Source organism: Corvus cornix, chromosome 3 (genome assembly GCF_000738735.6).
Source record: "Corvus cornix cornix isolate S_Up_H32 chromosome 3, ASM73873v5, whole genome shotgun sequence".
Classification (NCBI taxonomy): domain Eukaryota; kingdom Metazoa; phylum Chordata; class Aves; order Passeriformes; family Corvidae; genus Corvus; species Corvus cornix.
Genome location: NC_047056.1, coordinates 94,235,954 through 94,258,676, shown reverse-complemented (window position 1 = coordinate 94,258,676; position 22,723 = coordinate 94,235,954). Strand labels below are relative to the sequence as shown.

At 39.4% G+C, this 22,723-nt stretch overlaps 1 protein-coding gene across 5 annotated transcripts in view; it reads left to right on the top strand.

Moving 5' to 3' along the window:
- Positions 1-22,723, top strand: part of ARHGEF10 (Rho guanine nucleotide exchange factor 10) — a 112,135-nt gene that overhangs the window by 27,364 nt on the left and 62,048 nt on the right. For 4 of the 5 annotated variants that reach the window (XM_039568077.1, XM_039568078.1, XM_039568075.1 and 1 more), the window contains 10 exons: positions 3,709-3,879; positions 5,772-6,062; positions 6,977-7,040; positions 8,237-8,316; positions 9,421-9,477; positions 12,030-12,193; positions 15,016-15,132; positions 16,316-16,430; positions 18,863-18,975; positions 22,645-22,722. In XM_039568077.1, coding sequence (XP_039424011.1) covers positions 3,709-3,879; positions 5,772-6,062; positions 6,977-7,040; positions 8,237-8,316; positions 9,421-9,477; positions 12,030-12,193; positions 15,016-15,132; positions 16,316-16,430; positions 18,863-18,975; positions 22,645-22,722 — 1,250 coding nt within the window. The remainder of the gene's footprint in view (positions 1-3,708; positions 3,880-5,771; positions 6,063-6,976; positions 7,041-8,236; positions 8,317-9,420; positions 9,478-12,029; positions 12,194-15,015; positions 15,133-16,315; positions 16,431-18,862; positions 18,976-22,644; position 22,723) is intronic. The other variant, XM_039568079.1, reaches the window with a different exon arrangement.

The following is a 22,723-nucleotide window of genomic DNA, read 5'->3' as shown; positions in this document are numbered from 1 at the left end:
ATAAATGTTTTAAAACTGCATGTTGGATTAAGAGCAGGCAACTCCTGCCAGTCTGTTTTAGGTTCAATTGTACCCATATTTTTTCACTAAATAATAATTAGATATATGTCATTCAAAGCATTGTACACTTATTTCCTTCATCGGTCATATGGTAGAAGTGACTAAAAATGTTTATTGCGTCTTCTAAGTATAATGGATGCATTTCCACTTTTTGTTCCATAATAGCCTGTGAACTTTAAAAAAAAAATGAGTACAACTGATTGCAAAGATGACATTCCTAATTATACAGAAGCCTTTCATTTCTAAAAATATTTTTCAAACCTTAAAACACAAAGTATTCATATTTCTTGGTGGCAGCATGCCTGTTTATGTCCAGGGCTTCCAAGTTTATTGTTACTGTGCCCCAGACTGCTGAACTGTTTGTGCTTGGGCTTCTATTTCACTCTTCCTTTATCATGGTTTTTCATAGAAGAAACTCAGTTGACTTCTTTTGGGTCATCATGCATTTATGAGATTGCAGGGGGAGGACAGACTTTTGGGGTGCTTTTATTATTTCCGGTGTGTTCAAAGTACACTTGATAGAAGTGCAGAGCTATTTTATCTTATTTCTGTGCCACTAAAATAAAGTGTTTAAGAAAACTATTAATGAAGCTTCACTGACTTAATCTGGGCTTTAAAATTAATATCACTCTTTTAACTCCTTAGCTGTATACACTGAACTATAAATAATTTGAGGGTAATGGATGGCAAAGCAAATGGTGCCAAGAATGCTTTGCAATTGGCAGAGCAACCAAACATTTTTTAAATTTGCTTGTGCCCCAGCAGGTCTCTGTAAACACAGCCTAAGTGAGCTTATTTTTGAAGTAAACTTAAGAAATGTCATTTCACTGGCTAACAAAACACAGAAAAAAAGTCATAAATCTGTGTGCTGTGCACAGTTATGAGAACATGTATTCCTTTTTCTGATTCTAAATTAGCACTTTCATACTTAATTTAACTTGAAGACAATTTTTCCATTATATCAGACTTTTTTCAGTCTTGAAAACTCCAAATAGAAATTTTTAGAAATGTGAGAATTTCCCTGAAGCATTTACAGAGCTTTCAGAGTGGTATTGCCCTAAGATGAAAAGGTTTAATCAATTATTGTATTCTCATTCCTCTGGCTGGCACACATAAAGCTAAGGATGTGAGTAGTGGTGAAAGGGCAAATTGGATTTTTAGTAACTAATTTAATTATTTGAAGTAATTCCAGACAGATTCTGTCATGCTAAGCATTGTGTGATTATTACTTCAGAAAAAAAAATATAGTACATTTTAAAATTAAGAAAAAAAAAAAAAAAAGCTGTCCTCTGTGTGTTTTTTGCAAGGGAGGGTGCCTTGAAAATCCCCTCCTCACACACCCACCCACCCACCATGCTCCCCCTCTCCCCCCCTTTTTTTTTTCTGCAAGAACCATTGCCTCATGCACTTTTTGGCTTGATCCTTTTGATTTGCAGATAGAGGGTAGGAGGAACTCGGGCTTTCTTCATGAGCATGAAACTTTGCAAGATCTGTGGTGGTATTTAGTAGCCAGATTCACCCTGGGCCTAACTGCTGTCTGTCTTCCTAATTGTAGCACTTAAAAAGAGCTTTTGTCTGTGTGTTGTTGTGACATAACACAAAGAACTGTGGAAAAAGTAGGTATTTTCAAAACAGGAATTTTTCTTTTTTTGTATGACATAATTTGTATTTATCTGCAGTTCTGATCAGCTCTTAAGTTGGAGCGAAAAGCCCCCATCTTCCTTTTATTTTATTTTTGTTGTTAAAATACTTTTTCCAATTGAAATAGTATGCCCTTGATATTAAAAGCTTAAAAAGAGAATATTCTTATTAAATATGGGATGGAAGGTATCTGTAAATTTAAAAGGCTAAAGTTTATGCCTGCAGAATGAAACAAATGTAAAAGTGATGCAAAGCTGAAATATAGTTTTAAAGCTTTCTGAACTGAGGATATTTGTTTGTGTCCTGTCTGCCTTTTTGACAGACATGTAATCTTTCTTTTTTTGTCTCTCTTTGTAATCTTAACCTGCTGTTCCATCAGTGATGTGATTATGGGATCTTTCCAAGCTGTAGTGCCCATTTATCAGGTTCTGTTCCTTGTTTATGATACAAAGTAAAAGTTTTTAAATGAATAAAGCAGGGCAGTGTTAACAGCCATAACAGAAACAAAAATAGGTGGCACATCCAATTTTTTTTTCACTCAAGTTGAGAAGACATCTTCCCCCCCTTTTGTTTCTTTTCCCCATTACACAGTCAAGCAATAAGTATTGCAATTTAGTCAGATGGATGCTAAATCAGGAAGAATGCCATGTTTGTCTTTAATCACTTGGAAGAGCTCTGAAGAATTTCTTGCATCTTTCAGGAAAATAAGAATTGCTAGTGGACAAAGGAAAAATGAGAAGCCCGACTTCATACAGAAGAATTTTTAAAAGGAATTAATCAAAATGAAATTAAATGTCCTGCTGCCTCAGCCATAACCCATGACAATAAATGCAGGATAACCTGTTTTTTTTGTTCCTTACTATTTTTGCAATTAGTTCACTTTTTCTCCTGCAGAGAGGCTGCATGAAAGATCTTGTTATTTGTGGCTGTGGTAAAATATGCTGGCTCAGCCTGCCTGAAGAAACAGAAGCCTTGGCAGGAATGCTGATTACCATGACAATCTAAGCAGTCTAGAGCTTCGGGGTGTTGTGGGTTTTATCATAAAAATAAAAAATGTGTCCTGGATGGTAGGATAGCTGATAATATCATCATGGTGCTGCATATCCAGTTGTCATTGCAAGACTTTATTTTAATTTTGTGTTACCTGAGGAGGGGGAGGGGGGGACCTTATCACATTCAGGTAAATTTTTATAACATACTTGTGTGTTTACATCTTTATCTATTTTAGAATATAGTTTTGTGCAATATGTACATGAGGGGGTTTAAGTCTTCATGGGTTTTCCCCACTAGCATGGAGGGAAACTGCCGTGTATTTTTCCTGCTCCCTCTCCCCCACCTCACGTACAGTGCCAAATCTGTGCTACAGCATCTTCGCAAGCAAAGACAAAAAAACCCCAAACCCACCCTTCCTATCCATATTAGGGTGTTGTTATTTCAGCCATTACTGCCTCAAAGGTACCCCACCCTACCTTCATCAGAATTCACTTGTGTGTGGTAATAGGGCTGATGGCATGTTGCATGAGGTCTTTGGTTTAAAACTGTCTCAGATTGGAGTAGGAAAACCAATCTGCTGGTCTCTAATGGAGTGTGTGAACTAAGTTATTGTCACTGATATTTGGACACTGTTAGGAAAGAATAGAAAGGAAAAATGACTTGAAGTTATAAATTTGCAAAGTCCCTGTGCAAATAAATTCATCTGTGAAGTTTTCTCATTTAAAAGTTGGCTTTTTACGTGTTTTCCTAAAAACTTTTGGCTCATTATGACAAAAGCAAGGGTATTTGCATTATCCTTTGTTAATTTCTTTCCAAGTAATGTCCTTGTTTGCACTAAAGGATTTATTGAAAACTGCATGAGGTTATCAACACATCAATGAACTTTTGTTCTGTGCCAGTCACCTCAGAATGTAAGGGTTCATTGTATAAGCTTCATTTGTAATGTGGAGCATTTGCTGGTCCCATGAAATCATTATTAAGAGCAAACAACCAAAGGTATGTCTTTTTACCCAGTTCTAGAGCATGGACCGAAAGCCACAGGTCTGAATGATGAAGAGGAGGACGAGGGAGAACAGTTTGACTTTGATAGTGGAGATGAGATACCAGAAGCAGACAGGCAAGCCCTTGTGCCACCTATTCCCGCTCCTGGAAATAACATAGAGCACCAAGAGGCTGGTGCTGCAGGTAAGTCAGCCTGTTGGTCTGCACCTCCACTGGGCTAAATAGTCAAGACTCATCAAAGGATGCCTTTTCTTGTCCATGCAATAAAAGTACTTTAACAAGAGTTTTCCATGACTGAATGATTGGTGTTTGTAAATACACACATGCTGGGTTTATTTTGGAGCAGTTTGGTTGCAATGGAAGGCAGATGCATAGCTGTTATCATTATTATCTATAGTAATAAGGCAATATGAAAGCATAAAAATACCGCTCAAGAAAACGTAAAAGGGAAAAAAAAGAAAGAAAGAGAGAGATAGGGTAAGAGTAGGGAGATACATAATTGCCACCCATAGATCTGCGATGAGACTTAATTGAAGTGATGATTGAAGGTCTCGATCTGTCCGGAGGTGGGGGGAAAAAGCCCACAAAATACAAAGTCCGGTGGGTTAATACATTCTCAGGTTCAGGTGGGAGTGCCCAAGCATGTCCTCTGTGGGGGGGAAGTATTACACTGTCTTTTGATCATGTGCAGTTCTCTGGTGGAAGGCCTCAGGAATGAGTCTGGGGCACTTCAGGAGTCATTGATAGTTTATGACCTCTTCTAAGGCAGCTGCCTCTCGTGTCAGTCAGCCTGTGTGTGAATGGGACCTTCCCTGGGAGGAGGGCATGTGTGTAAGGGAGCGCAATTTGGTGTGATAAAAGGCACAATCCTGTCTCCACAAGGTCTGCCTCTTACCAGCCTCAGAGCCCAGTTTGTAGCCTCTGGTGGTGGTAAGTTCACCCCCTCCGTCTTATGCAGAGGTTTGTCATTACACACCCAAAAACTCACCGCCTTCCCTTTGCAGGCTTGCACACCTGGCCTTAGCAAAGCACCCAGGAACCTCCAAAAATGGTCAATTTGTTTTGAGTCATAGTTCAGTCTCTCACATATGGAAATACCATGCGGGTGTTTTGAATATTCCTGCCAGTACAGTCAGGGTAGATCTGACAGGGCAAGTGACCATTGTGTGTAATTCCTGTGATTTTAAATGCCCATTCAAGTGTGACATCCGAACCAATGGATTGGACATAGTCTGAGTGTCTTGCTACAGGGAAACTTTATACCCTTGCTGGTCTTAAGGCGCATTGATGGCTTGAGATAAGCTGCTCCACAGCTAAACTTGCTAGTTACTGAGCTTGAGATGTGCATAAAACTAAGTGGAGTTTGAATGTATGAATTTTGTTCATGAACAGAAGTGTTGCTAAATATTGAAATATTTTTTTATGACATATGCAGATGTTCCCAGTGGTGAGGTGTAGTCTGGAAATTGCTATATTCTGCTCAAGTTGCTAACAGCTGATTTTCCTTACTTAGATCCAATTTCCTTTGGTAAGCAGACTCACTGTGCTTATGGCAATTAAGGATAGATAACTCTTCAGGTACTGTGCAGTTTGACAGCCTGGAACTTAAACACCATCTTTCCCTGAGCATCTGTTGCTCACTCACCCTTTTGTGGAGTTGTGCTTACAGCTCAAAATCATTTGATCACTTGGGATGCAGTTCTGCAGTTCACTTCAGAGGGGCCTGTGGTTCTGCTGTACCTCAGCTTGTCTCAAAAAATACTGGGAACTTTGCATGAAAGGAAACAATACATTTTCAAAGAGGAAAACTTGTCAAGTTATTTTCTTCCCCCTTTTCTTAACAGAACATTTTCAGGACTGCTCTTTGAGGAATGTCCCTCCAGTGAGCCCAGACAAAAACACAAGAAATATTTTAGGGGTAGGCATAAGGAGAAGAATTTTGAGTCATAGGTTATAAGCAACTTGTATAGTAAAGAGCCGGTCAGTGTTTAGCATACTTGCAAAGAGCTATTAGAGCAGCTTGAACAGGTATGAAAAGTAAAACTGTATATTTTTGTTTAATTTTTCAACTAAAGGAGCTGATAATTTAGAAAACAGTGAGAAGCCGCAAACATCAGAACCTGCTGCAGAAGCCACTCCGGCCAAAGTAAATCCCTACTCAGTCATAAATATTTCCCCAATCCAAGACAAGGATCCATCCTCATCACCAGAACCAAGTCCTCAAGATGAATGTGCAAGTCCAAACTTGTCTGGTGGATATTCTGTTCCTGTCCCTTGTGGATATGCTGTGCCATCCAACTTGCCTTTGATACTGCCAGCATACTCCAGTCCTGTCATCATACGCAGTGTTTCTGTAGATGAAGAAGGTACTGTATTTACACACCTTACTTTATTTGAAGGGGAATCCTTGTTTAACCTCAGGTACCTTTCCTGTATAGCGCTCACCCTGGATGAGTGTGGGAATGGTTAATGCTAATTCCTTTTTTAACATAATGAAATAATTTCCAGATCCAGAGTTCAGTGTTCAAGCCAAATGGTTTTTTCTCATATCTTTTATTGGTTTTTCTAGGTCCTGGCAAAGTTCCTCTTTTGCCTTTTCTGTATGCATTTCTGTTTGTTTATTTTCCAATTCTTGTGGATTTAGAGTTGCTGTGGGATTTTTCCCTTGATGATTTGATGAATTCTTTGTCTTTTAGTGCAATTTTAAGGCAGAAAAGGAAGCTAGAAAGGGAAATAACTATGGATTATTACAGAAATGGGAGATCCATTTTGTACTCAGAGTTTACAAAGCTGACAGCTTAATGTCAAGAGAGTAGGGAAAGAAAGCTCCCCATATCCTGCCTTTTCCTTTTTGTATTTTGAGTATACTTTTCTGTATCTAGGCACAAATTCTTCTGTAATTCCAGCCTTTATTTCAGCCTTTGCTTTTTACCACTATTAGGAATACTGTCAAGAAAAAGTAAATATTTGTGTGGTCCTTATTACCTGTAGAGGAATATATGTTTGAGAGATAGAATTAAATGCATCAGACATTGTAATTTTCTCTTAACAGCTCTTCTGACAAATGGCTGTGTCTTTGAATTACTTAATTTTCAAAAATGCATGGTGTGAAGTAACTTCTAAATTTTTTTAGACACGTGTAAGAATAAAACTATTGCAAAGAGGGAGATTATTCTTTAGCACTGAACTAGTAAAATCAGTTTCTTATGCTAAAATGTGCCATTTGAACCAAACTAATATGATATTCCAAGCATTTTCTTTTTTGTTTTCTACTTGGCAGGTACACAGTCAGCAACCGAAGAATGTCATTATAATTCTGTAAACTTGGAGGACCCTCAAAATAGGTGATTTCCAGTTCAGCATATTTTAATGATTTGTAAAACCTTAATTCCTAAGAAAGCTTGCATTTAATAAGTATTTTATTCTCCTTGTGTAATGCTTCCATGTTTGTTGGTTTATTTTTTTTCATTTTCTTAGCCCTGTATTTCTGGTTGTGTACTAAAATCAGCACTAGTTGGGGTTCTTGTATGTGTAACTGTGCATGACATTTTTGAAGACACTGGGTTGAATTTTTATAGAATGATGGCAGTGTCAGCTGCAACAGATTGCTGGAGATCTTGTCTAGCCTGCTGCTTTCAGCATGACCACTGCCAATACTCCATCAGATCAACCATGGCCTTGCTGGCTGAGCCTTGAAACCCTCCAAGGATGGAGATGCTGCAGCTTCCGCAGGCAGTCTTCCCTGCTGTACTGCCTTCCGTCCCCCCTTCCCCTCCCTACACCCCCCAAAATTCCTACCCAAATCTTCCAGTGGCCAGTCTGTTGACCATTCCCCCTTTGTCTGGCATTAAAAAAAAAAAGGGTGCCACACCCCCGCAAACAAACCCAAACCAACAAATAACCCTGATTCCATCACCTCTGTAGTTCTCTTGTGGATAGTTGTAGCTGCTCTTGGATCACCCCATAATATCCTTTTCACCAGACTAAATAATCTCCATGTCTTTTATCTCCTTCCTTGTGAACCATGTGCTTTAGTCCCTAACTTCAGTTTCTCTGCATCTCCCTAGAGATTGCTTCAATTTCTCCACAGCTCTCTATCAGGGGAGTGTTGGGAAGCCAAAACTGGACATGCTGCTACAGGTTCAGCCTCACTGGCACCAAGTGGAGGAGGGTAACAGCTTTGCCTGATGGCTCCTGATGCAGCCCAGAATGTCTTTAGTCCTATTTACCATGAAAAAGAAACTCTCAGTTCACTGTTTTCTGAGAAAATTTCCTGTGTTCTGGTAGATGAACTCAAAAGCAAAGTGTTTTTTAAGATTGTAAAGAAAGTGTTTTCAATTTTCTGACTAAAATCTTCAAACTATGAAATAGAATAGGTTATTCATCACCCAAGTATGCACTGAAGCAACATTTTTGAGTAATCAGCAGCCTTGGAGTGGAGACTAGAAGAAAAGAAATGTATTTATTGTCTAGTCTTCATGGATGTTTAAAAACATTGTGGTGTAACTTTTACTTTTATTTTATGGCCTTTTTTTTCAAGTGAAGATAACCAGACCAAGAGAGAGGACGATGCCCTGGCCAAATGGGTTGCAGATCCTGCAAATACAGCATGGATGGAAAGTAAGTATCAGTGGGCCCTGAAGTACAACTGTAGGAGGCGGTCAGTTTTAGGTTGTGATCAGCAGTATGTGTGTATCTATGTGCACAAGCAGATTTTATAGGAATGTCCATGTTCACTTTTACTGTATGTTTTCAGATAGGTTCCAGAACCAAGCTGTACCAGTTAGAACATTCAACAGTGTCATAAAATTGTATTTCAGAATAAAGGTAACATTCACTTTTCCAGCTTTTGGAATCTGTGGAATCATTTGTAACTGTTTTTTGGAAGTCATTTGGCTCCATCAGTGCATGTGCAGTGGAAATAAGCTCCAGTTCAGAGTCTGATCTGCAACTGTATTTGAAATTGCTCTTCTTGTGCAGTAGTTGTTAAATAAGTACTTGGAGGAGATGGAAAGGAAGGAGTTGCCACTTTGTCTTGGTGTGTGCTGTTGATTCTTGGCTGGCAGCTGCATTTTAAACCAGAACAGAGACTGTGTGGTTTGAGGACAGGTTATGTCCTCCACTGGGCTGGAGGTTCATCTTACATATTTTGTGAAGTGACTGAAGAATTTGCATCATCATTCTGCCTCTTAATATGTACTATGATGAACATTACATTATTTAGTTTTGGTTCTTTTTAAAAAGTCAATTGCAGCTTTCCTACAGGCATTTAGTAAGGCAATGAGCAGCCTTCGACAGGCACAGAACATTCCATACTTCTGTGAAAAGGAGGAAGAAATGCTGGCTGTTGAAGTGGATTTTTGTTCTCAGGCTAGCAAAGGTCATCATAAGCAATGCAGATAAAACTCTGGAATTTCACAAATACCATATACTGCTTTGTGCATTATTGCATTAATGGAAAGATTAGATGTGCAAGCAAAATGCTAGTGGAGGGTGAGTCATATCTCCATTGTATTCATATATGCCAATATAACCAAAATTCTTTAAAATAAAATACAGTATTTCAGTTGGAGAGGACCTACAGCATTTCAACTGCCTGATCGTTTCAGGGCTGACCAAAAGCTAAAGGCATGTTAAGGGCTTTGTCCAAATGTCTCTCAAGCACTTGGTCCCATTCAAATTTTAGGAAGTTTCTAATTTGGTTTTTTTCTGTCTTGGTTTTAGACCCGGATGAGGTAATTTACGATGATGTGCCAAGAGAAGATTCAGACTCTGAACCAGGTTTGAGGTCTTTGTAATGTTGAAAGCAATGTAAAATGGAATTATTTGAATGTATATTGAACAGATATGTTCATTAAGTACCTAAAATATATGTAAATGGAATTGTATCAATAATTGGTAGGTCTTAGAAAGTTCAGAATTAAACTAACACTTAAAAGACTTTATCTCAGCAGGTCTCCTACACTTCTCAGAAGTTGAATTCTGCTTTGTTTTATAGATACTGTTCCAAATGCTTGTGTATTCTGCATATTAGAGAATTATAGTGTTGGGTGTTGTAGCTGTAGTGCCCTGAACAAGGCAAGGTAGTTAGGAAAAGGGTGTTTTAAATAGTTAGATGATGTATGATAATGTATCATTGTCATGGTTGTAGAGAGAAGCTCCTTCCTTGAAAGTCCCCTTCAATTTGTAAGTGCTTGGTAGATGGAAGAGATGGTCCAGGGTGGCTGTTTGCCATCTTGATTGTGACTCCACAGAAGTGTTTTATTTCAGCTTTGAAGTAGTCCACTCCTCATGGTTGAGACCATGTTTGGAGGGGGCAGAATAGATCTCAAAGTATTTTCTGGAGTCAAGATTTTACCTTTGCTGGGAATGATGGAGTTAGGGCTCAAGAAGCTTATTTCATCGAGTTCTTGCTCAGATTTGTTTTGCAGTTTTTGGGTATAGTGAAGTCTGCTTAAAGATCAGTTGCTACTGACTGATTTTGTGTTTTGAGTGGATTGGCTTACTGGGAATGCAGCATCTTACTTGTCATGGTTCTCAGAGGGTGTAGGTGTTTGATACTGAAATTGTTAATGAATCAAGAAAACACTTAAGCTTTCTTTTGTGGAAGCCACATTAATCTTTAAAGCTGTAACAGTTTCATTTCTTGTCCTTAGTAGTGTTCAGGCAAGGTGTTTTACAAATTATTACTGATTTTTTCAGTTATTATTGGAAAGTACCGTCTTACATTCATGACTTGAATGCTTATATTACTGGAAGTTCCCTCAGTGGACTGTGCTACTTTGAGCAGGGACATCTTTGTGCTGTTGCTGATCAGTCAGGAAACATGTACACCAAGCCCAGGTGGCTGAACTGGGTGGGATATGGGATATGGAGCAGAGCTCTGCTGAGCATATTGGTCAGAATCTTTAGCTTAACCCATAAGACATTGATTAAAATTTTGACTTTCATTTTGTCCCCAAAGACATTGAAAAATTATGAGGCGATAGGTAGTAAGGGAAGTTTCATCTTCCTACATTCATGATCTTGGTGTTTATTATTTGTATATTTTTGTTAGGGAGACACAACTATTCCAAAAAAAGGGTTTTTTTCACGCAGTCATGGCATAAATCCTGCCCCAATACTGACAGCACAGGAGTTAGACTTGCATGAATCTTGATTTATTTTGACTTACTATGATGGTTCTTTTAAATTATTCATTGTGCTAGATTACCACTAAGATGTCTTCTTCAATAACAATATTTTAAGGACAGTCTTGAGATGCATAGGGATTTAAAATTTTTTAAAAATATCTGAATCTTCCAGATTAGTATAGAATCTGCTGTGTTAATTATAAAAAATTTAATTAATGTTAATATTAAAATCCAGGGTTTAGATGGATTTGTAACACGTCAGCTTTTCTTTTGAGTACATATTTTTTCTCTGTTTAAATGAAACTTCAATCTTAAAAGCACAGCTTCTGTTTCCTGAATTTAATAGGAGACAGTTGTAAATGCTGCATCCTAACCTCTGACAATAGTGATTCCTGGCAGAAATGTCCACACTTTTCTACTTGTAATGACAAATGATGCTGCAGGTAGAGTGCATTCCTGTTTCCTGATAAGCAATTGGCTCTAAATTTTCCATTTTGTTTTGAGTCAGTTTTATGTTCTTGACATCTGTGCCAATGGAAAGACCTGTGTCTTTAACAGGAGGTACTTTGGCTAGCCTTTGCAATATAGACTTGAAAAGGTTAGATCTTGAAAAGTTCAACACTTGAACAACCTCAAGTTTTTAGAGCAAATTATGACCAAGGTAACTGCCAAATGTGGGAGACTTCCAGTGACTGGTGGTGATGAGTCATAAAATACCATTGTGTAACACCTTTCTTGCTACTTTGGTCTGATCTGTTCTGCTTGAAGTAGTGACATTTTCGGTTGATTCTTGCAATGTTTTAGCATTTGTCATTTGCGCTGATGTCCCTAGGGACAAATGGCAAGCTTACAAATGGAGGGATGATGCTTCTCAGTGCAGATGTGTTCATAGCTACAGTTCAAACTTCCTCTGAAGTTCTAAAACTTGTTGTAGGATTTGGACAACACGACAGTGTCATTTGAGTAGTGCATGTTTTTAAAAGGATCGTGGTGTGTACCCATAGCACTGTCCTTTTTTATTGCTCTATTTCAGCAAAGACAACCCACTTTGGCTATTTGAATATTGTATTTAATTCAGAATTTTTAATGTGCGTACAAAAGTCTGTACAATTCTTTATAGCATATCCTGAGCAAGTTTTTGGTGTTCAAACAAGCACAAATTTCAGTGTAGCTTTATTTATTTTGGTTTAATTCTTGCAGAGGAAATGATTTATGATGATGTTGAAAATGGTGATGATGGTGGAAACAGCTCACTGGAATATGGGTGGAGCTCAAGTGAGTTTGAAAGCTATGAAGAGCAGAGTGATTCTGAGTGTAAAAATGGAATTCCCAGCTCCTTTTTGCGAGGCAACCACAAGAGACATGTATGTATCCTGCAGTGCTGCTCAGTCATTGAGGTTATCCTGGTTTCCAACACTTGCCTTTCTCACCCATATTTCTTTTTTTCCTCAATTCAGTTTCAAATGCCAACAGCATCTTTTTAAAGGAGATGTGAATCAGTGTGGAAGCGACAGTACACAACTAAATGTAACAGGGAAAAGAAGAGGTGAAAATATTAAATGGAAGCTTATTACAAAAAAGAAAAAACTCAAATTGGATAAAAATGAAATTAAAAATGAGATTATTTTTGCTTGTGGGCAGTTCCTCACCTTCTCTGCTTTTGCAGTTGCTGAATTAGTATAAGTGGTAAATAAGTGTGGAAAATAATGTGAAGAATAAATGAGGGCAAGCCTGACAAGAATTGAAGGTTTGGGATCTTTAGGTGCTCGAAAGTCACAAAACTCTTCACCAGTGTTCCGTAGCTTTTTGTCTTAGATCTGCATCATTTTGGTCGTTTGAAAGTGACTGAGCTTAAAAAACTTCTGAAAGTAAACAATTTTTGTAATCAAAGAGAATTCTACCTGTTAGGAGAGAAGAGAGGTGGCGTGATTAAAGTGATCCATCTGTGACACTTCTCAGGTCTGGTACCTTTGGCTCCATCTCTTCTGCAGGAGGCTGGAAGACACAGGTGACACAGGTGCCTGTCCTCACTGCATCTCTCCCATTGCACAGGGAGAGAAGTCCTGGGCCCTTGCATTCTTGTTGCCTTGGCTCCTCTCCTTCTGCCACCGTGTACCCTCTTTGTGAGAGGCTCCCCAGTGTGTGCTGACTAGGGACAGGCCCCCAAGAGCCACTTGGCAGCTGTGTGTTGTGAACTGCCTCAGCACCCCATGGCTGGAATGTGCAGGGGTTGCAGACAGGGTGTTATTTCATAGGACCCTTATTTTCATTTTGCAGGTTTCTTATCTTGATGAGAATAAAAGCCTTGCTGTCTGTGTTTCCCTGCATTATGTGTTATCTGCTCTCCCCCCACCTCCGTCCTTGTTGCCTGTCCTTTGGAAATCAGGGAGTAAGCAATTAACTGCAAGACTTGAGCCCACCCAAATCTGTACTTTTTCCTCTGTTTTTTCTTGGTTTTGTTCTGACTAGAACAATCTTAAGCTGTTGCAGCTGTTTGTTTGGGTTTTTTTTTTTATCTGTCATGGAAAACTGTTGGCAGTGGTTGAATGTGATTGTACCAGGATCAGGCACAGAGTGTCTGAGCAAGAGACTGAGGAGTGATGACAGGAGAGGTGTGTGCCCTTGGGTACTGCCCTGCAGATGGTTTTTTCAGGCCTTTGACAAAAGGTTTTGGGGATTGCCTTATGAGGATGGTAATGAGGAGGTGAGGAACACTTAAGCTGGTGGATGGAAAAGTCAGAGAGACTCCTGCACCTGGATGGGTTGCTGGGAGATGGAGAAATCGGGAAATTAGGGAAAGGTTTTGGCAGAGAATGAGGAAAGACAAACTTTAGGATTGCTGCAAAAACCCCACAACAAACAACAAAGAAAACAACAAAAAAAACCAACACAAAAAACCAACCCCAGCCCTCCCTGCACTGGCACTTTGACATGGACAGGCACTACTCTACTTTATATACGTTTTCTGTGTATCCATTCCTTGCACTAACTCTCACTTCTCCTCAGGTCTTGTGATGGATATTACAGTATATGCCCAGCACATTGCCCTGTAGCCTTTCAGAGCCTGTGAAGGACTTGCCCTACTTTTAATTTTAGTGTTAGTTGAAAAGTATGGCAAGGTTGGAGGTGGGATTTTTAATTTTAAGTGCTAGTATGACTTCCCTCAAAGTCACTTTTTCATTATGATTCTTATTATTCTGTTATTCTATTTATTTACTAATTTATTTTAAGAAGAGAAGATTTTTGTGCTGTTAAATATTTCTAGTCTGTGAACCAGATGCTATTCTTCATTATACTGCTGTAATGCCAGAATCATCATGTTAGAGGTAATTGCATCCTGACCCAGCCTAGTGGAGCTACATGCTGGGCCTGTCCCTTTGTTTTCAACTCAGTAGGCCTTCTCTTTCCTGAGGCTTTGATCTCTTGCCGAGTAACTGTTGATATCAAGCTGAGGGGTTTTCCACTGGACTTCTATTACAGGGCACACCAAATATTTTCCTTTTTTATTCTTTCCTGGTAGCATTTTAACCTCTTTTATCTATCTTTGTCAAAACGTTTAACAAATGGTAATTAGTATTCCAGAGCATTCCTTTCTCTGTGATAGTTTCCTTGCCTTGCAAATGAATATATTCATGTACGAGATGGTTACACCCAAGTTCATACAATGAGGCTATGATGCATGTGGAAATTAAAAGACCATGAATCCTGTTAGTGTCTTCTTACCTGACTCACTGCCCTGTCAATTTCCTTGTTCTCAGTTGCCAGCAATATCTGCAGGTTCTTCAGTCTCTGAGTTTTCTTCTGATTCACTGTTTTGAAGGATAGTCTGAAATACAGACTAGGGTTTGTGCTCCAGTGAATAATGCTTATGGTTAAAGCTGATGTATTTTTTCCATGTGGATTTTAAGAGATAGGCACAGTATAATTAAGATATATATAACAATGTAGTTACCTTAGTCTAAGTGGCTTTGCCCCTGTCTTCACAGAAAAGCACCTGGGCGAGTTCAGCAGTGCCCAGGAGCGATGGTCCCTTCCTCAGACTGGAGCTTCTCTCAGTGATAGTCTTCCCTCAGTTGTCTTTGTATCAGTAGATAGATGGGGTAATGTGCATGATTTATGTGAGTGCTTTAGCATGAAGTTTTCATTACAGCTTTTTGAAAAGATTGTGTCTTTTTATACACTGTAGCTTTCTCATGACCTAACGCGTTTAAAGGAGCATTATGAAAAAAAGATGAAAGATTTGATGTCAAACACTGTGGGAGCAGTAGAGTTTCAGCAACTAAAGCAAAAACATGAGCTGAAGGTAGTGTAGTTGATTTTTGTAACTAGCTACATTTAAATAATTGCTTTTCCAACACAGACAATGTTGTCTTTTAATAACAGCTTGAAAAAGTAGACAATCATTTGTATGAAATGAATTCCAAATGTGCTGAATTTTTATTATGAAGTCTTAAATACTATCATATTGCTATAGTCTTAAAAATACTTGGTCAAGGTCCTTTTCTCATGCTTACTTTTAATGTTAACAGTCTCAGAAAACGAGATAGGGCATTGTCTTTCCCTGCTGACTGGTGCCCTTATCCCAGAGCATGAACCAGGTGTGCAACCCTTGTGCCTCTCTGAGACCTTGGCTCCATGGGGCTGGCCTGGCCCTGGCCCTGGCCCTCCAGCCACACAGGATCAAATTGGGAATCTCCCTGCTCTCCATTCCAAATGGAGCCTGTATGAAAAGACTGGGTTTTTGCTAAAAGCTTCAGTCTCAAACCCAGAAATTCCCTGATTGCAGCAAGACAGCTTTGTTTGTGTTCTAACAGTAGTGGGGATTTTTTGTTGTGGTGACATTTTGGGAAAGAAGAGGTACAAAGCAGGGTTTTTAATAAGCATTTTCCAGCAAAACAGCACTTCTTTGTTTTTTGTTTTTTGTTTTTTGGTTTTTTTGTTCCATGTAATTTCATTTGGCTGTAGTAGCATACTGTAGGATTATGGAATTCTTAATTAAAGCAATGCATTTCTTCAATGAATGAAGTTATTAGTTGTAACTTTTTCCTTCATAATAATGTTTCTTTAAGAATACAGTTAATATATAACTGAGTCTAGGGGATTATCTTTAGATCAGAAATACTTTGGATGAGTTATTGGGACACTGAAAGATGGGTAAGACCTCTGGCCATTAATGACCTGTGAGTAGTAGGTATTTGTTGCATAAGATAACATTTGAGACTATTTAAAATTTACAAGTTTGATGCAGAAGGGTTCTTAAGCATTTCTGCTCTTTTACACTTGTATACAGTATTGCCATGAATTAAATCCTTGTCTCCAGCTTTTATTTTATTTTGAAATACAGGAGCTCGGCTCTGAGTTTTCATGGTTCTTTCTACTTACTATATATCCATTGACTTTGGACTATATTGATAGCTTAAAGTTTGCTGGCTGAAACGTTTTCCTGTTATTCACTGAACATGTAGACTGTATTTTTTATCTTACAGATGCAAAAGCTTATGAGAGCTGCTAGAGAAGGTACCAAAGATGGACTTGAAAAGACAAAAGCAGCTGTGAAGAAGGGTCGTTCCTTCATTCGGACAAAATCTTTCATTTCTCAAGGTATATGCTATTTACAGTGTTTCTCTTTGTTACATTCTCTAGTAATTTCTGAGAAAGAAGATGGATGGTGTAGCAAATTTTTGTACTGGGAGCTGAGAGCTAGATGCAAGAAATCAGATCTATATCAAAAATGTCTGGTATAATAGTTCAGATGACAGTATGGTCATTGCATCTTCAGCAGTTTTTTATGTTTGGGGCAAGAAAAAAAACCTGAGGACCACAGAGAAGAGTCAACTTAAAACCAACAAAAAATCCCACCAAACAGTGCAACCTAGGTATTGGTAGATTGGAGTATGCAAATGATAAGTTACTGTCATGGTGTAACTGCAGCCAGCAGCCAAGCCCCACACAGCCACTCGCTCACTCCCCCACCACCAGCACTGGGGAGAGAATTACAAGGGTAAGAGTGAGAACTTGTGGGTTGAGATAAAGACAGTTTAATAGTGAATGTAAATGCCACAACAATCAAAGAAAGACAAGGAACTAGTTCACTGCTTCCCAAGGGCAGGCAGGTGCTTATCCATCTTCAGGAGAGCAAGGCCCCATCACACACAGCAGTTACTTGGGACACAAATGCCATCACTCTGAACGTCCCTTCCCCTTACTCCTTCCTCCCACTTTATATACTGAGCATGATGTCATATGGTCTGGAATATCCCCTTGGTCAATTTGGGTCACCTGTCCTGGCTGTGTCTCCTCCCAACCTCCCATGCACCTCCAGCCCCCTCATCAGTGTGACAGTACAAAAAGCAGAAAATGCCTTGGCTCTGTGTAAGCCCTGCTCAGCAATAACAAAAACATCTCTATATTGTCAACCCTGTGTTCAGCATGAATCTAAAACATAACTCCATACTAGCCTCTGTGAAGAAAATTAACTCTACCCCAGCCAAAATCAGCACAGTTACTAAGTCTGTCCAGGTCTCTCCATCAAATAACTCTCGAATGTCAGGAGAATGTGCTGTTAAGACATGGTTTTCAGTGAAGGAGTAGTTGACTATTTAAAAAAGTTCATAATTGGCAAGGAATAATGCTTTCTGTGCTTAAGAGTGGAAGTAGGGGAAAAGACTGTTCTGCTTAATCAGTTTGATGATTTTTTATGAAAGCTGATTTTGGATAGGGAAAATAGAAAGTGATGTAAAATCAGAAAGCCACAGAAGTATTTGTGTTCTTTCTGTAGTTGAGAGCAAGTGACAGTTCTTTGTCTGAGCCTTGGCAGCAGCTGTCCACAGGCAATTTTTTCAAGAGACAGGTGGTAGTAAATTAAACTAGTTTTTCAGGATAAGTCTGAGAGATAGTATGTATTTCTGCTCAAGTTTCTGCCCAACTAATTAAATGGTAGTGACTTCAGAACCTATAAAGCTACAATTTTAGGAAGATAAAACCACAAGGGTGGGACAAGATATTTTTATTGAGAGAGGTAACATAAAGTTGCATCTTACCTGTTATGGGCCAGGACACATCTAACATCCCTGTCATGACCTCTGACTGTTTCTCAATTTACTTAATTTAAAGATTGAATATAGAAAGCTACTTACACAAAATGAAGTGATCAAAAAATGTATCCTCAACTTCTTGCAGTTGCACAGATGAAAATGATCTGCAGGGCAGTGTTACAGTGGGCCTGGCATTCCTTCTTGCATTTCTAGCGGTTAGGTTGCAGACACCATCTGTCTGTGGATGGTTGAATCCCATAACCTCTTTCCAAATCAGCGGGGAGCTAGTGACAAATTTGATAACTAAACTCATGAGTTTCTCCCGGCCATTAGATCTGCTTCCCTTATTTCTCTTTTTGTTCTAAGTTTCTCATACTGTTCTTTCTCTATGTCTCCTTTCCTCGTGTCTGCTTGTTTGGCTGGCTGTGTGCTGCCACCTATCAGTGCACTTCGGTGGTGCTTTTTCAGTAAAATTATTATTCACAGAGCAGTGCAGCATCCCTCACTCCTTGCTGATGGAAGCAAACATTTTGGTGAATTTGGCTACTTTAGTTCAGTTGTGGAAGGGTGTATGGAATTTTTTTAGCTGGATCATATTATGGGTGTCTTCAGTTTTTTCCCAGAGATCATTTATTTTAAAACTGCTGGCCCTGGAGCTGCAGTGCTTTAATCCTCATTGTCATGTCCTGCCCTCTGGACAGCCCCATTCTCCTGGCTGAGAGAAGGGAGTAGAGGTCAAACAAAAGATGCTTAGGCTGTGTCCAGCTGTGGGATATTAGGATGCTTTTGAAGGATGTTCTGTATTAGAGCGCCTATTGGTGGTGGTATTTATGTGATTTCACAGATGATACAGAAGTGCTGGGAAATTTCTTTTGTTTGGTAAGTGAAAATTTATAATCACTGTGCTTGGATGATAGGGTCTTTGCTTTTTTTTTTTTTTTTCTTTTTTCTTCTTTCAATCCACACGTAGAAGCTGACATTTTGGTTATTTATTTGTAGATCACAGATCATCATGTCTGGAAGAAGAAGAGCTAAATTTATTTATTGATGTGGACTGTATGCATGCCGAAGCAATTATGACTCCTATGCCTGAAGGATTATCACAGCAGCAGGTAGTAAGCTTTGAGAAATATGGTCTTCTGCCTCTTTTTTCTTCCCTTCTGCTCTGCACCCGTGGCTCTTAGGTGCCTTTGGTCTTCAAACATATTGGCATTTTACTTAAGTGAACATCAAATTCAGAACTGAGAAAGTAGTTTTTTGAGAATTGGTGTGTGTGCATATAGTTGCATCAATCCTGAGTTCACCCAGAGATGTGAAATGCTGGCATGCATTATGAAATTATCTGTAAGAACTATATTGTTTCACTATCTGAACATTTAAGCTAAATGTGATGATTTTGAGTTAAAAAAAGAAGAGAGTTAAAGCATTTTTATTGACTCAGAAGATGTTGCTCCAGGTGCTCTGGGATTTCCATTTAAAGTCTAGAGAATGTCCTGTATGCTCTTTGAATCTAAAGGTTTTTCTTGGTTAAAAAAAATAATCCCCCATAAAATCAAGTCTACAGAAGAACACATTTTGCTGTTCTCCACCTCAAACTGTATGGTGACTGTGGAAATCACTTAAAAAATACTGAAATCACCATCAGTTAAGAAATTTTGGCTGAAAATAAATCCTGTGGGTTCATGTTACTGTATTGAGAGTTTTTAGCTTCTTGTGGTGTCAAGTCATGAGTTAGTTGGTCAGTACCTTCAGAAAATGAGCAAAAAACAAGCTTAAGGGGCAGTTGAGGAGAGGGCTGTATATTTTCAGGGGTTTTTTTGTTTGTTTTACCTTTTACTTGGGCGAGGTTTACTTTTCTCTGGTGTTTAACACAGTGAAGTGCTAATCTTGTAACAATGTAACTACCAAACTGTTTTCCATTACTGTAAGATTTTATTGTAATGTGAAATTTCAGCACCAGTCTGGGTGCTCTTTCCTTCTTTCAGATAGGAATTTGAGTTTCACTGGGGTAGTGTTGTATAAATAAGTTTACCCTTTTGCAAAAAAACCCCAGAGTGCTTATAGTTTGGAACAAACTAGTAATAGTTGTGTAAGTCATGACATATATTGCTCATCTGCGCAGGAGGAGCTGTCCAAGTGGGCAGGAATGAAGTTAGGGAAGCCAGAGCTCAGCTGGAGCTAGTGAGGTGTGAGGGGTAACCGTGAGGAGTTTCTTACCTGTACATTGGCAGCGAACAGAAGCTGATAAAAACATGACACACTGCTTGGTGGGGCACAGACCTAGTGAGAAAGAGTCAAAGACTGTGCTACCTTTGCCTCAGGTTTTACTGGTGAGGCTTGTCCTCAGGACTCAGCCCATGAGCCCAGAGGCAGTTCTGCTGGAGCAAAGCCTGATCTGCAGCTGGGGGAACTGAGGCCATTTGGGCATATAGGTGTCTGTGGGACCAGATGGGATGGATTTAAGGATGCTGCAGGTAAGGCCTTTCTCAGTCATCTAAAATCACAGTGATCAGAAGACTGGGAAAAAGTGTCACACTCTTACCCACAAGAAGGAGGAATGAGTCTGGCCTGACCTCACTCCCAACAAAAGTGATGGAGCACATGCTTTTGGCTGCTATGTCTGGGTTCAGTAGGACAGGAGGGAAAAATCAGCATAGATGGACCAGAGTCTGTTTGTGCCTTGAGCGCCTTTGAGGAGACTGGCTTGTGGGCAGAGGGGAGCAAAGTTTGTCACTTACCTCTGCCTTAACAGGGCTTTCAGCTGTCTCCTGTAGTATTCCTGCACTCTTGCGGGTTAGGTACAGTCTGTATGGGTGGACTAAAATGGTGGGTGGGAAACAGATGAGGACGTCACGCTCAGTGTAGTCCGTGGTACAGAGTGCAGCGGATGGTCAGTGGTAGTGCTGTCCCTCAGGAGCAGGCAGGGGCCTGTGGCATTTAAAGGCTGTGTGAGTAATCTGGATGGCAGCTGCAGTGTGCACCTGGAGGTGATGCTGAACTGGAGGGGTGCAGCAGCTGTGTGTGGGAGGTTGGCTGCTGGTCAGCAGGGCTCTGGTGGGCTGGGGTGCACAGGAGCAGCGGAGCAGCTTGGAGGGGGCCAGCATAGGCCTGGCTATGGGAGGGGGTCACAGTCCTGGGTGCACCAGGCCAGGACCCCTTCCAGCCCAGCTGCCCGGTCACAGCAGAACTGCTCTGGGGACGTGCTGGCTTCAAACAGCAGGTGGCATGATGGCTTCTGTTTAAATCCTGGTGCCTGCAAGTGCTCGGGCTGAGGCTCATATCTATTGCAATAACCTGAAGCCATTATTAAGTATTCGTTTTGTGTATTATATAGCTTGAAATTTTTATTTCTACAGATATTTATTCTTTTCAGAAGAATGAACTGTGACTAAAAGTAGGATTAGTATTCTTCACCAGAAAAGATGATCCACTATTCCAAATAAGACACTGCTAAATCCATTCTAAACACAGATTAGGCACAACTAATTTTGCTGTATATATCTTCAAGCAAAGCCTCAGTTAATTTTGAGGTCCTCCTTTGAAATGCCAGTACTTGAAAGAAAATTCTCACATAACCTGCATTTAATAATGCAAAGTACAAGTGTGGAGAATTTAAAGGCAGTCATGGTGAAGGAGGCAGGAGGCTGTGGGGTTCTGGAGCAGAAAGAAGCAAGCCTGAGATTTGAGCTTCATGGTCATTTAGGCTATCTTAAAATAGCAAAATGAGCAGTTTTGCCTTCTCTTGTAGTTACAGAAAGTGTTTTGATCCTACCCCTGTGCTGCCTTCTCCCTCATAGTTCCCCTTTGGAAAACTCTGGGATGAGCTGGATTAGGAAATGGATTTGGGTGAAAACAAATCCTTATAACAAACAAGAAATCTAATTGATGTCAAGAAGCTTGAATTCTAAGCCAGATCAGTTCTCCAGTCCTTCCTGTCCTGCCACCCGCACATTCATTTCAGCTGAATTACAGGAGCAGAAGGTGGAGAAGGAGGTGTGATAAATAGCCTGTAGTTTATTAACATGAAATATGGTAGCATTTCCTGAATCTCTTACAACTCTGTCAATACACATAAATATAGATGAGACGGGGGTTTTCACTTATGCACGGTAATGCCCAAAAGAGAATGCTGACTTGGATAGTTTCTCAGTGGTACAGTTTATATGGCCTTAACTTTAAAAGGCAATTAGTATTTTCTTGTTTGCCCTTCATGTTGCTTCTAATAAATTTATGAAACCTATTAAAAAATAAAATTTAGGAGTGGTTTTTGAAAACTTGTTACCTATTTTTGTTGTAGCAAATCACTGAAGTAGTCAACATCATCTTATACCTGTGATTGTTTCCATTAATGCCTACATATATACATTTAAGGTGCATAGGATTATAGAATATCCTGATTTGGAAGATCAATAGGATCATTGAAGTCCAGCTCCTGGCCCTGCACAGGACAGCCCTTAAAATTGCATTAGGTGCCTGAGAGCATTGTTAAAAGCCAAAGTCAAAACACAAGTTTCAAAAGTAAAGGTTGGAATTACTACAGTCAGAAAAAAATTGCAGATATTGATACAAAAATTGTTGTGTTCTTTAAAGTAAGTAGTTTTAGAGTAATAGTTAATTTAATTACTTTTGAAGAGGTACAGTATTTTATTATAGTTCCAGTACTGAAGTTGCTTTGTATTTCTTTTGTTTTATTAATGTGAGAATTTTATCATCACCATTTCCAACTATGATGAATGTGTTACTTGATTTGAACTTTGGACAAAACTTTGTTGTTTCAACAGGTTGTGAGAAGGTATATTTTGGGCTCTGTAGTTGATAGTGAGAAGAATTACGTGGATGCTCTCAAAAGAATCCTGGAGG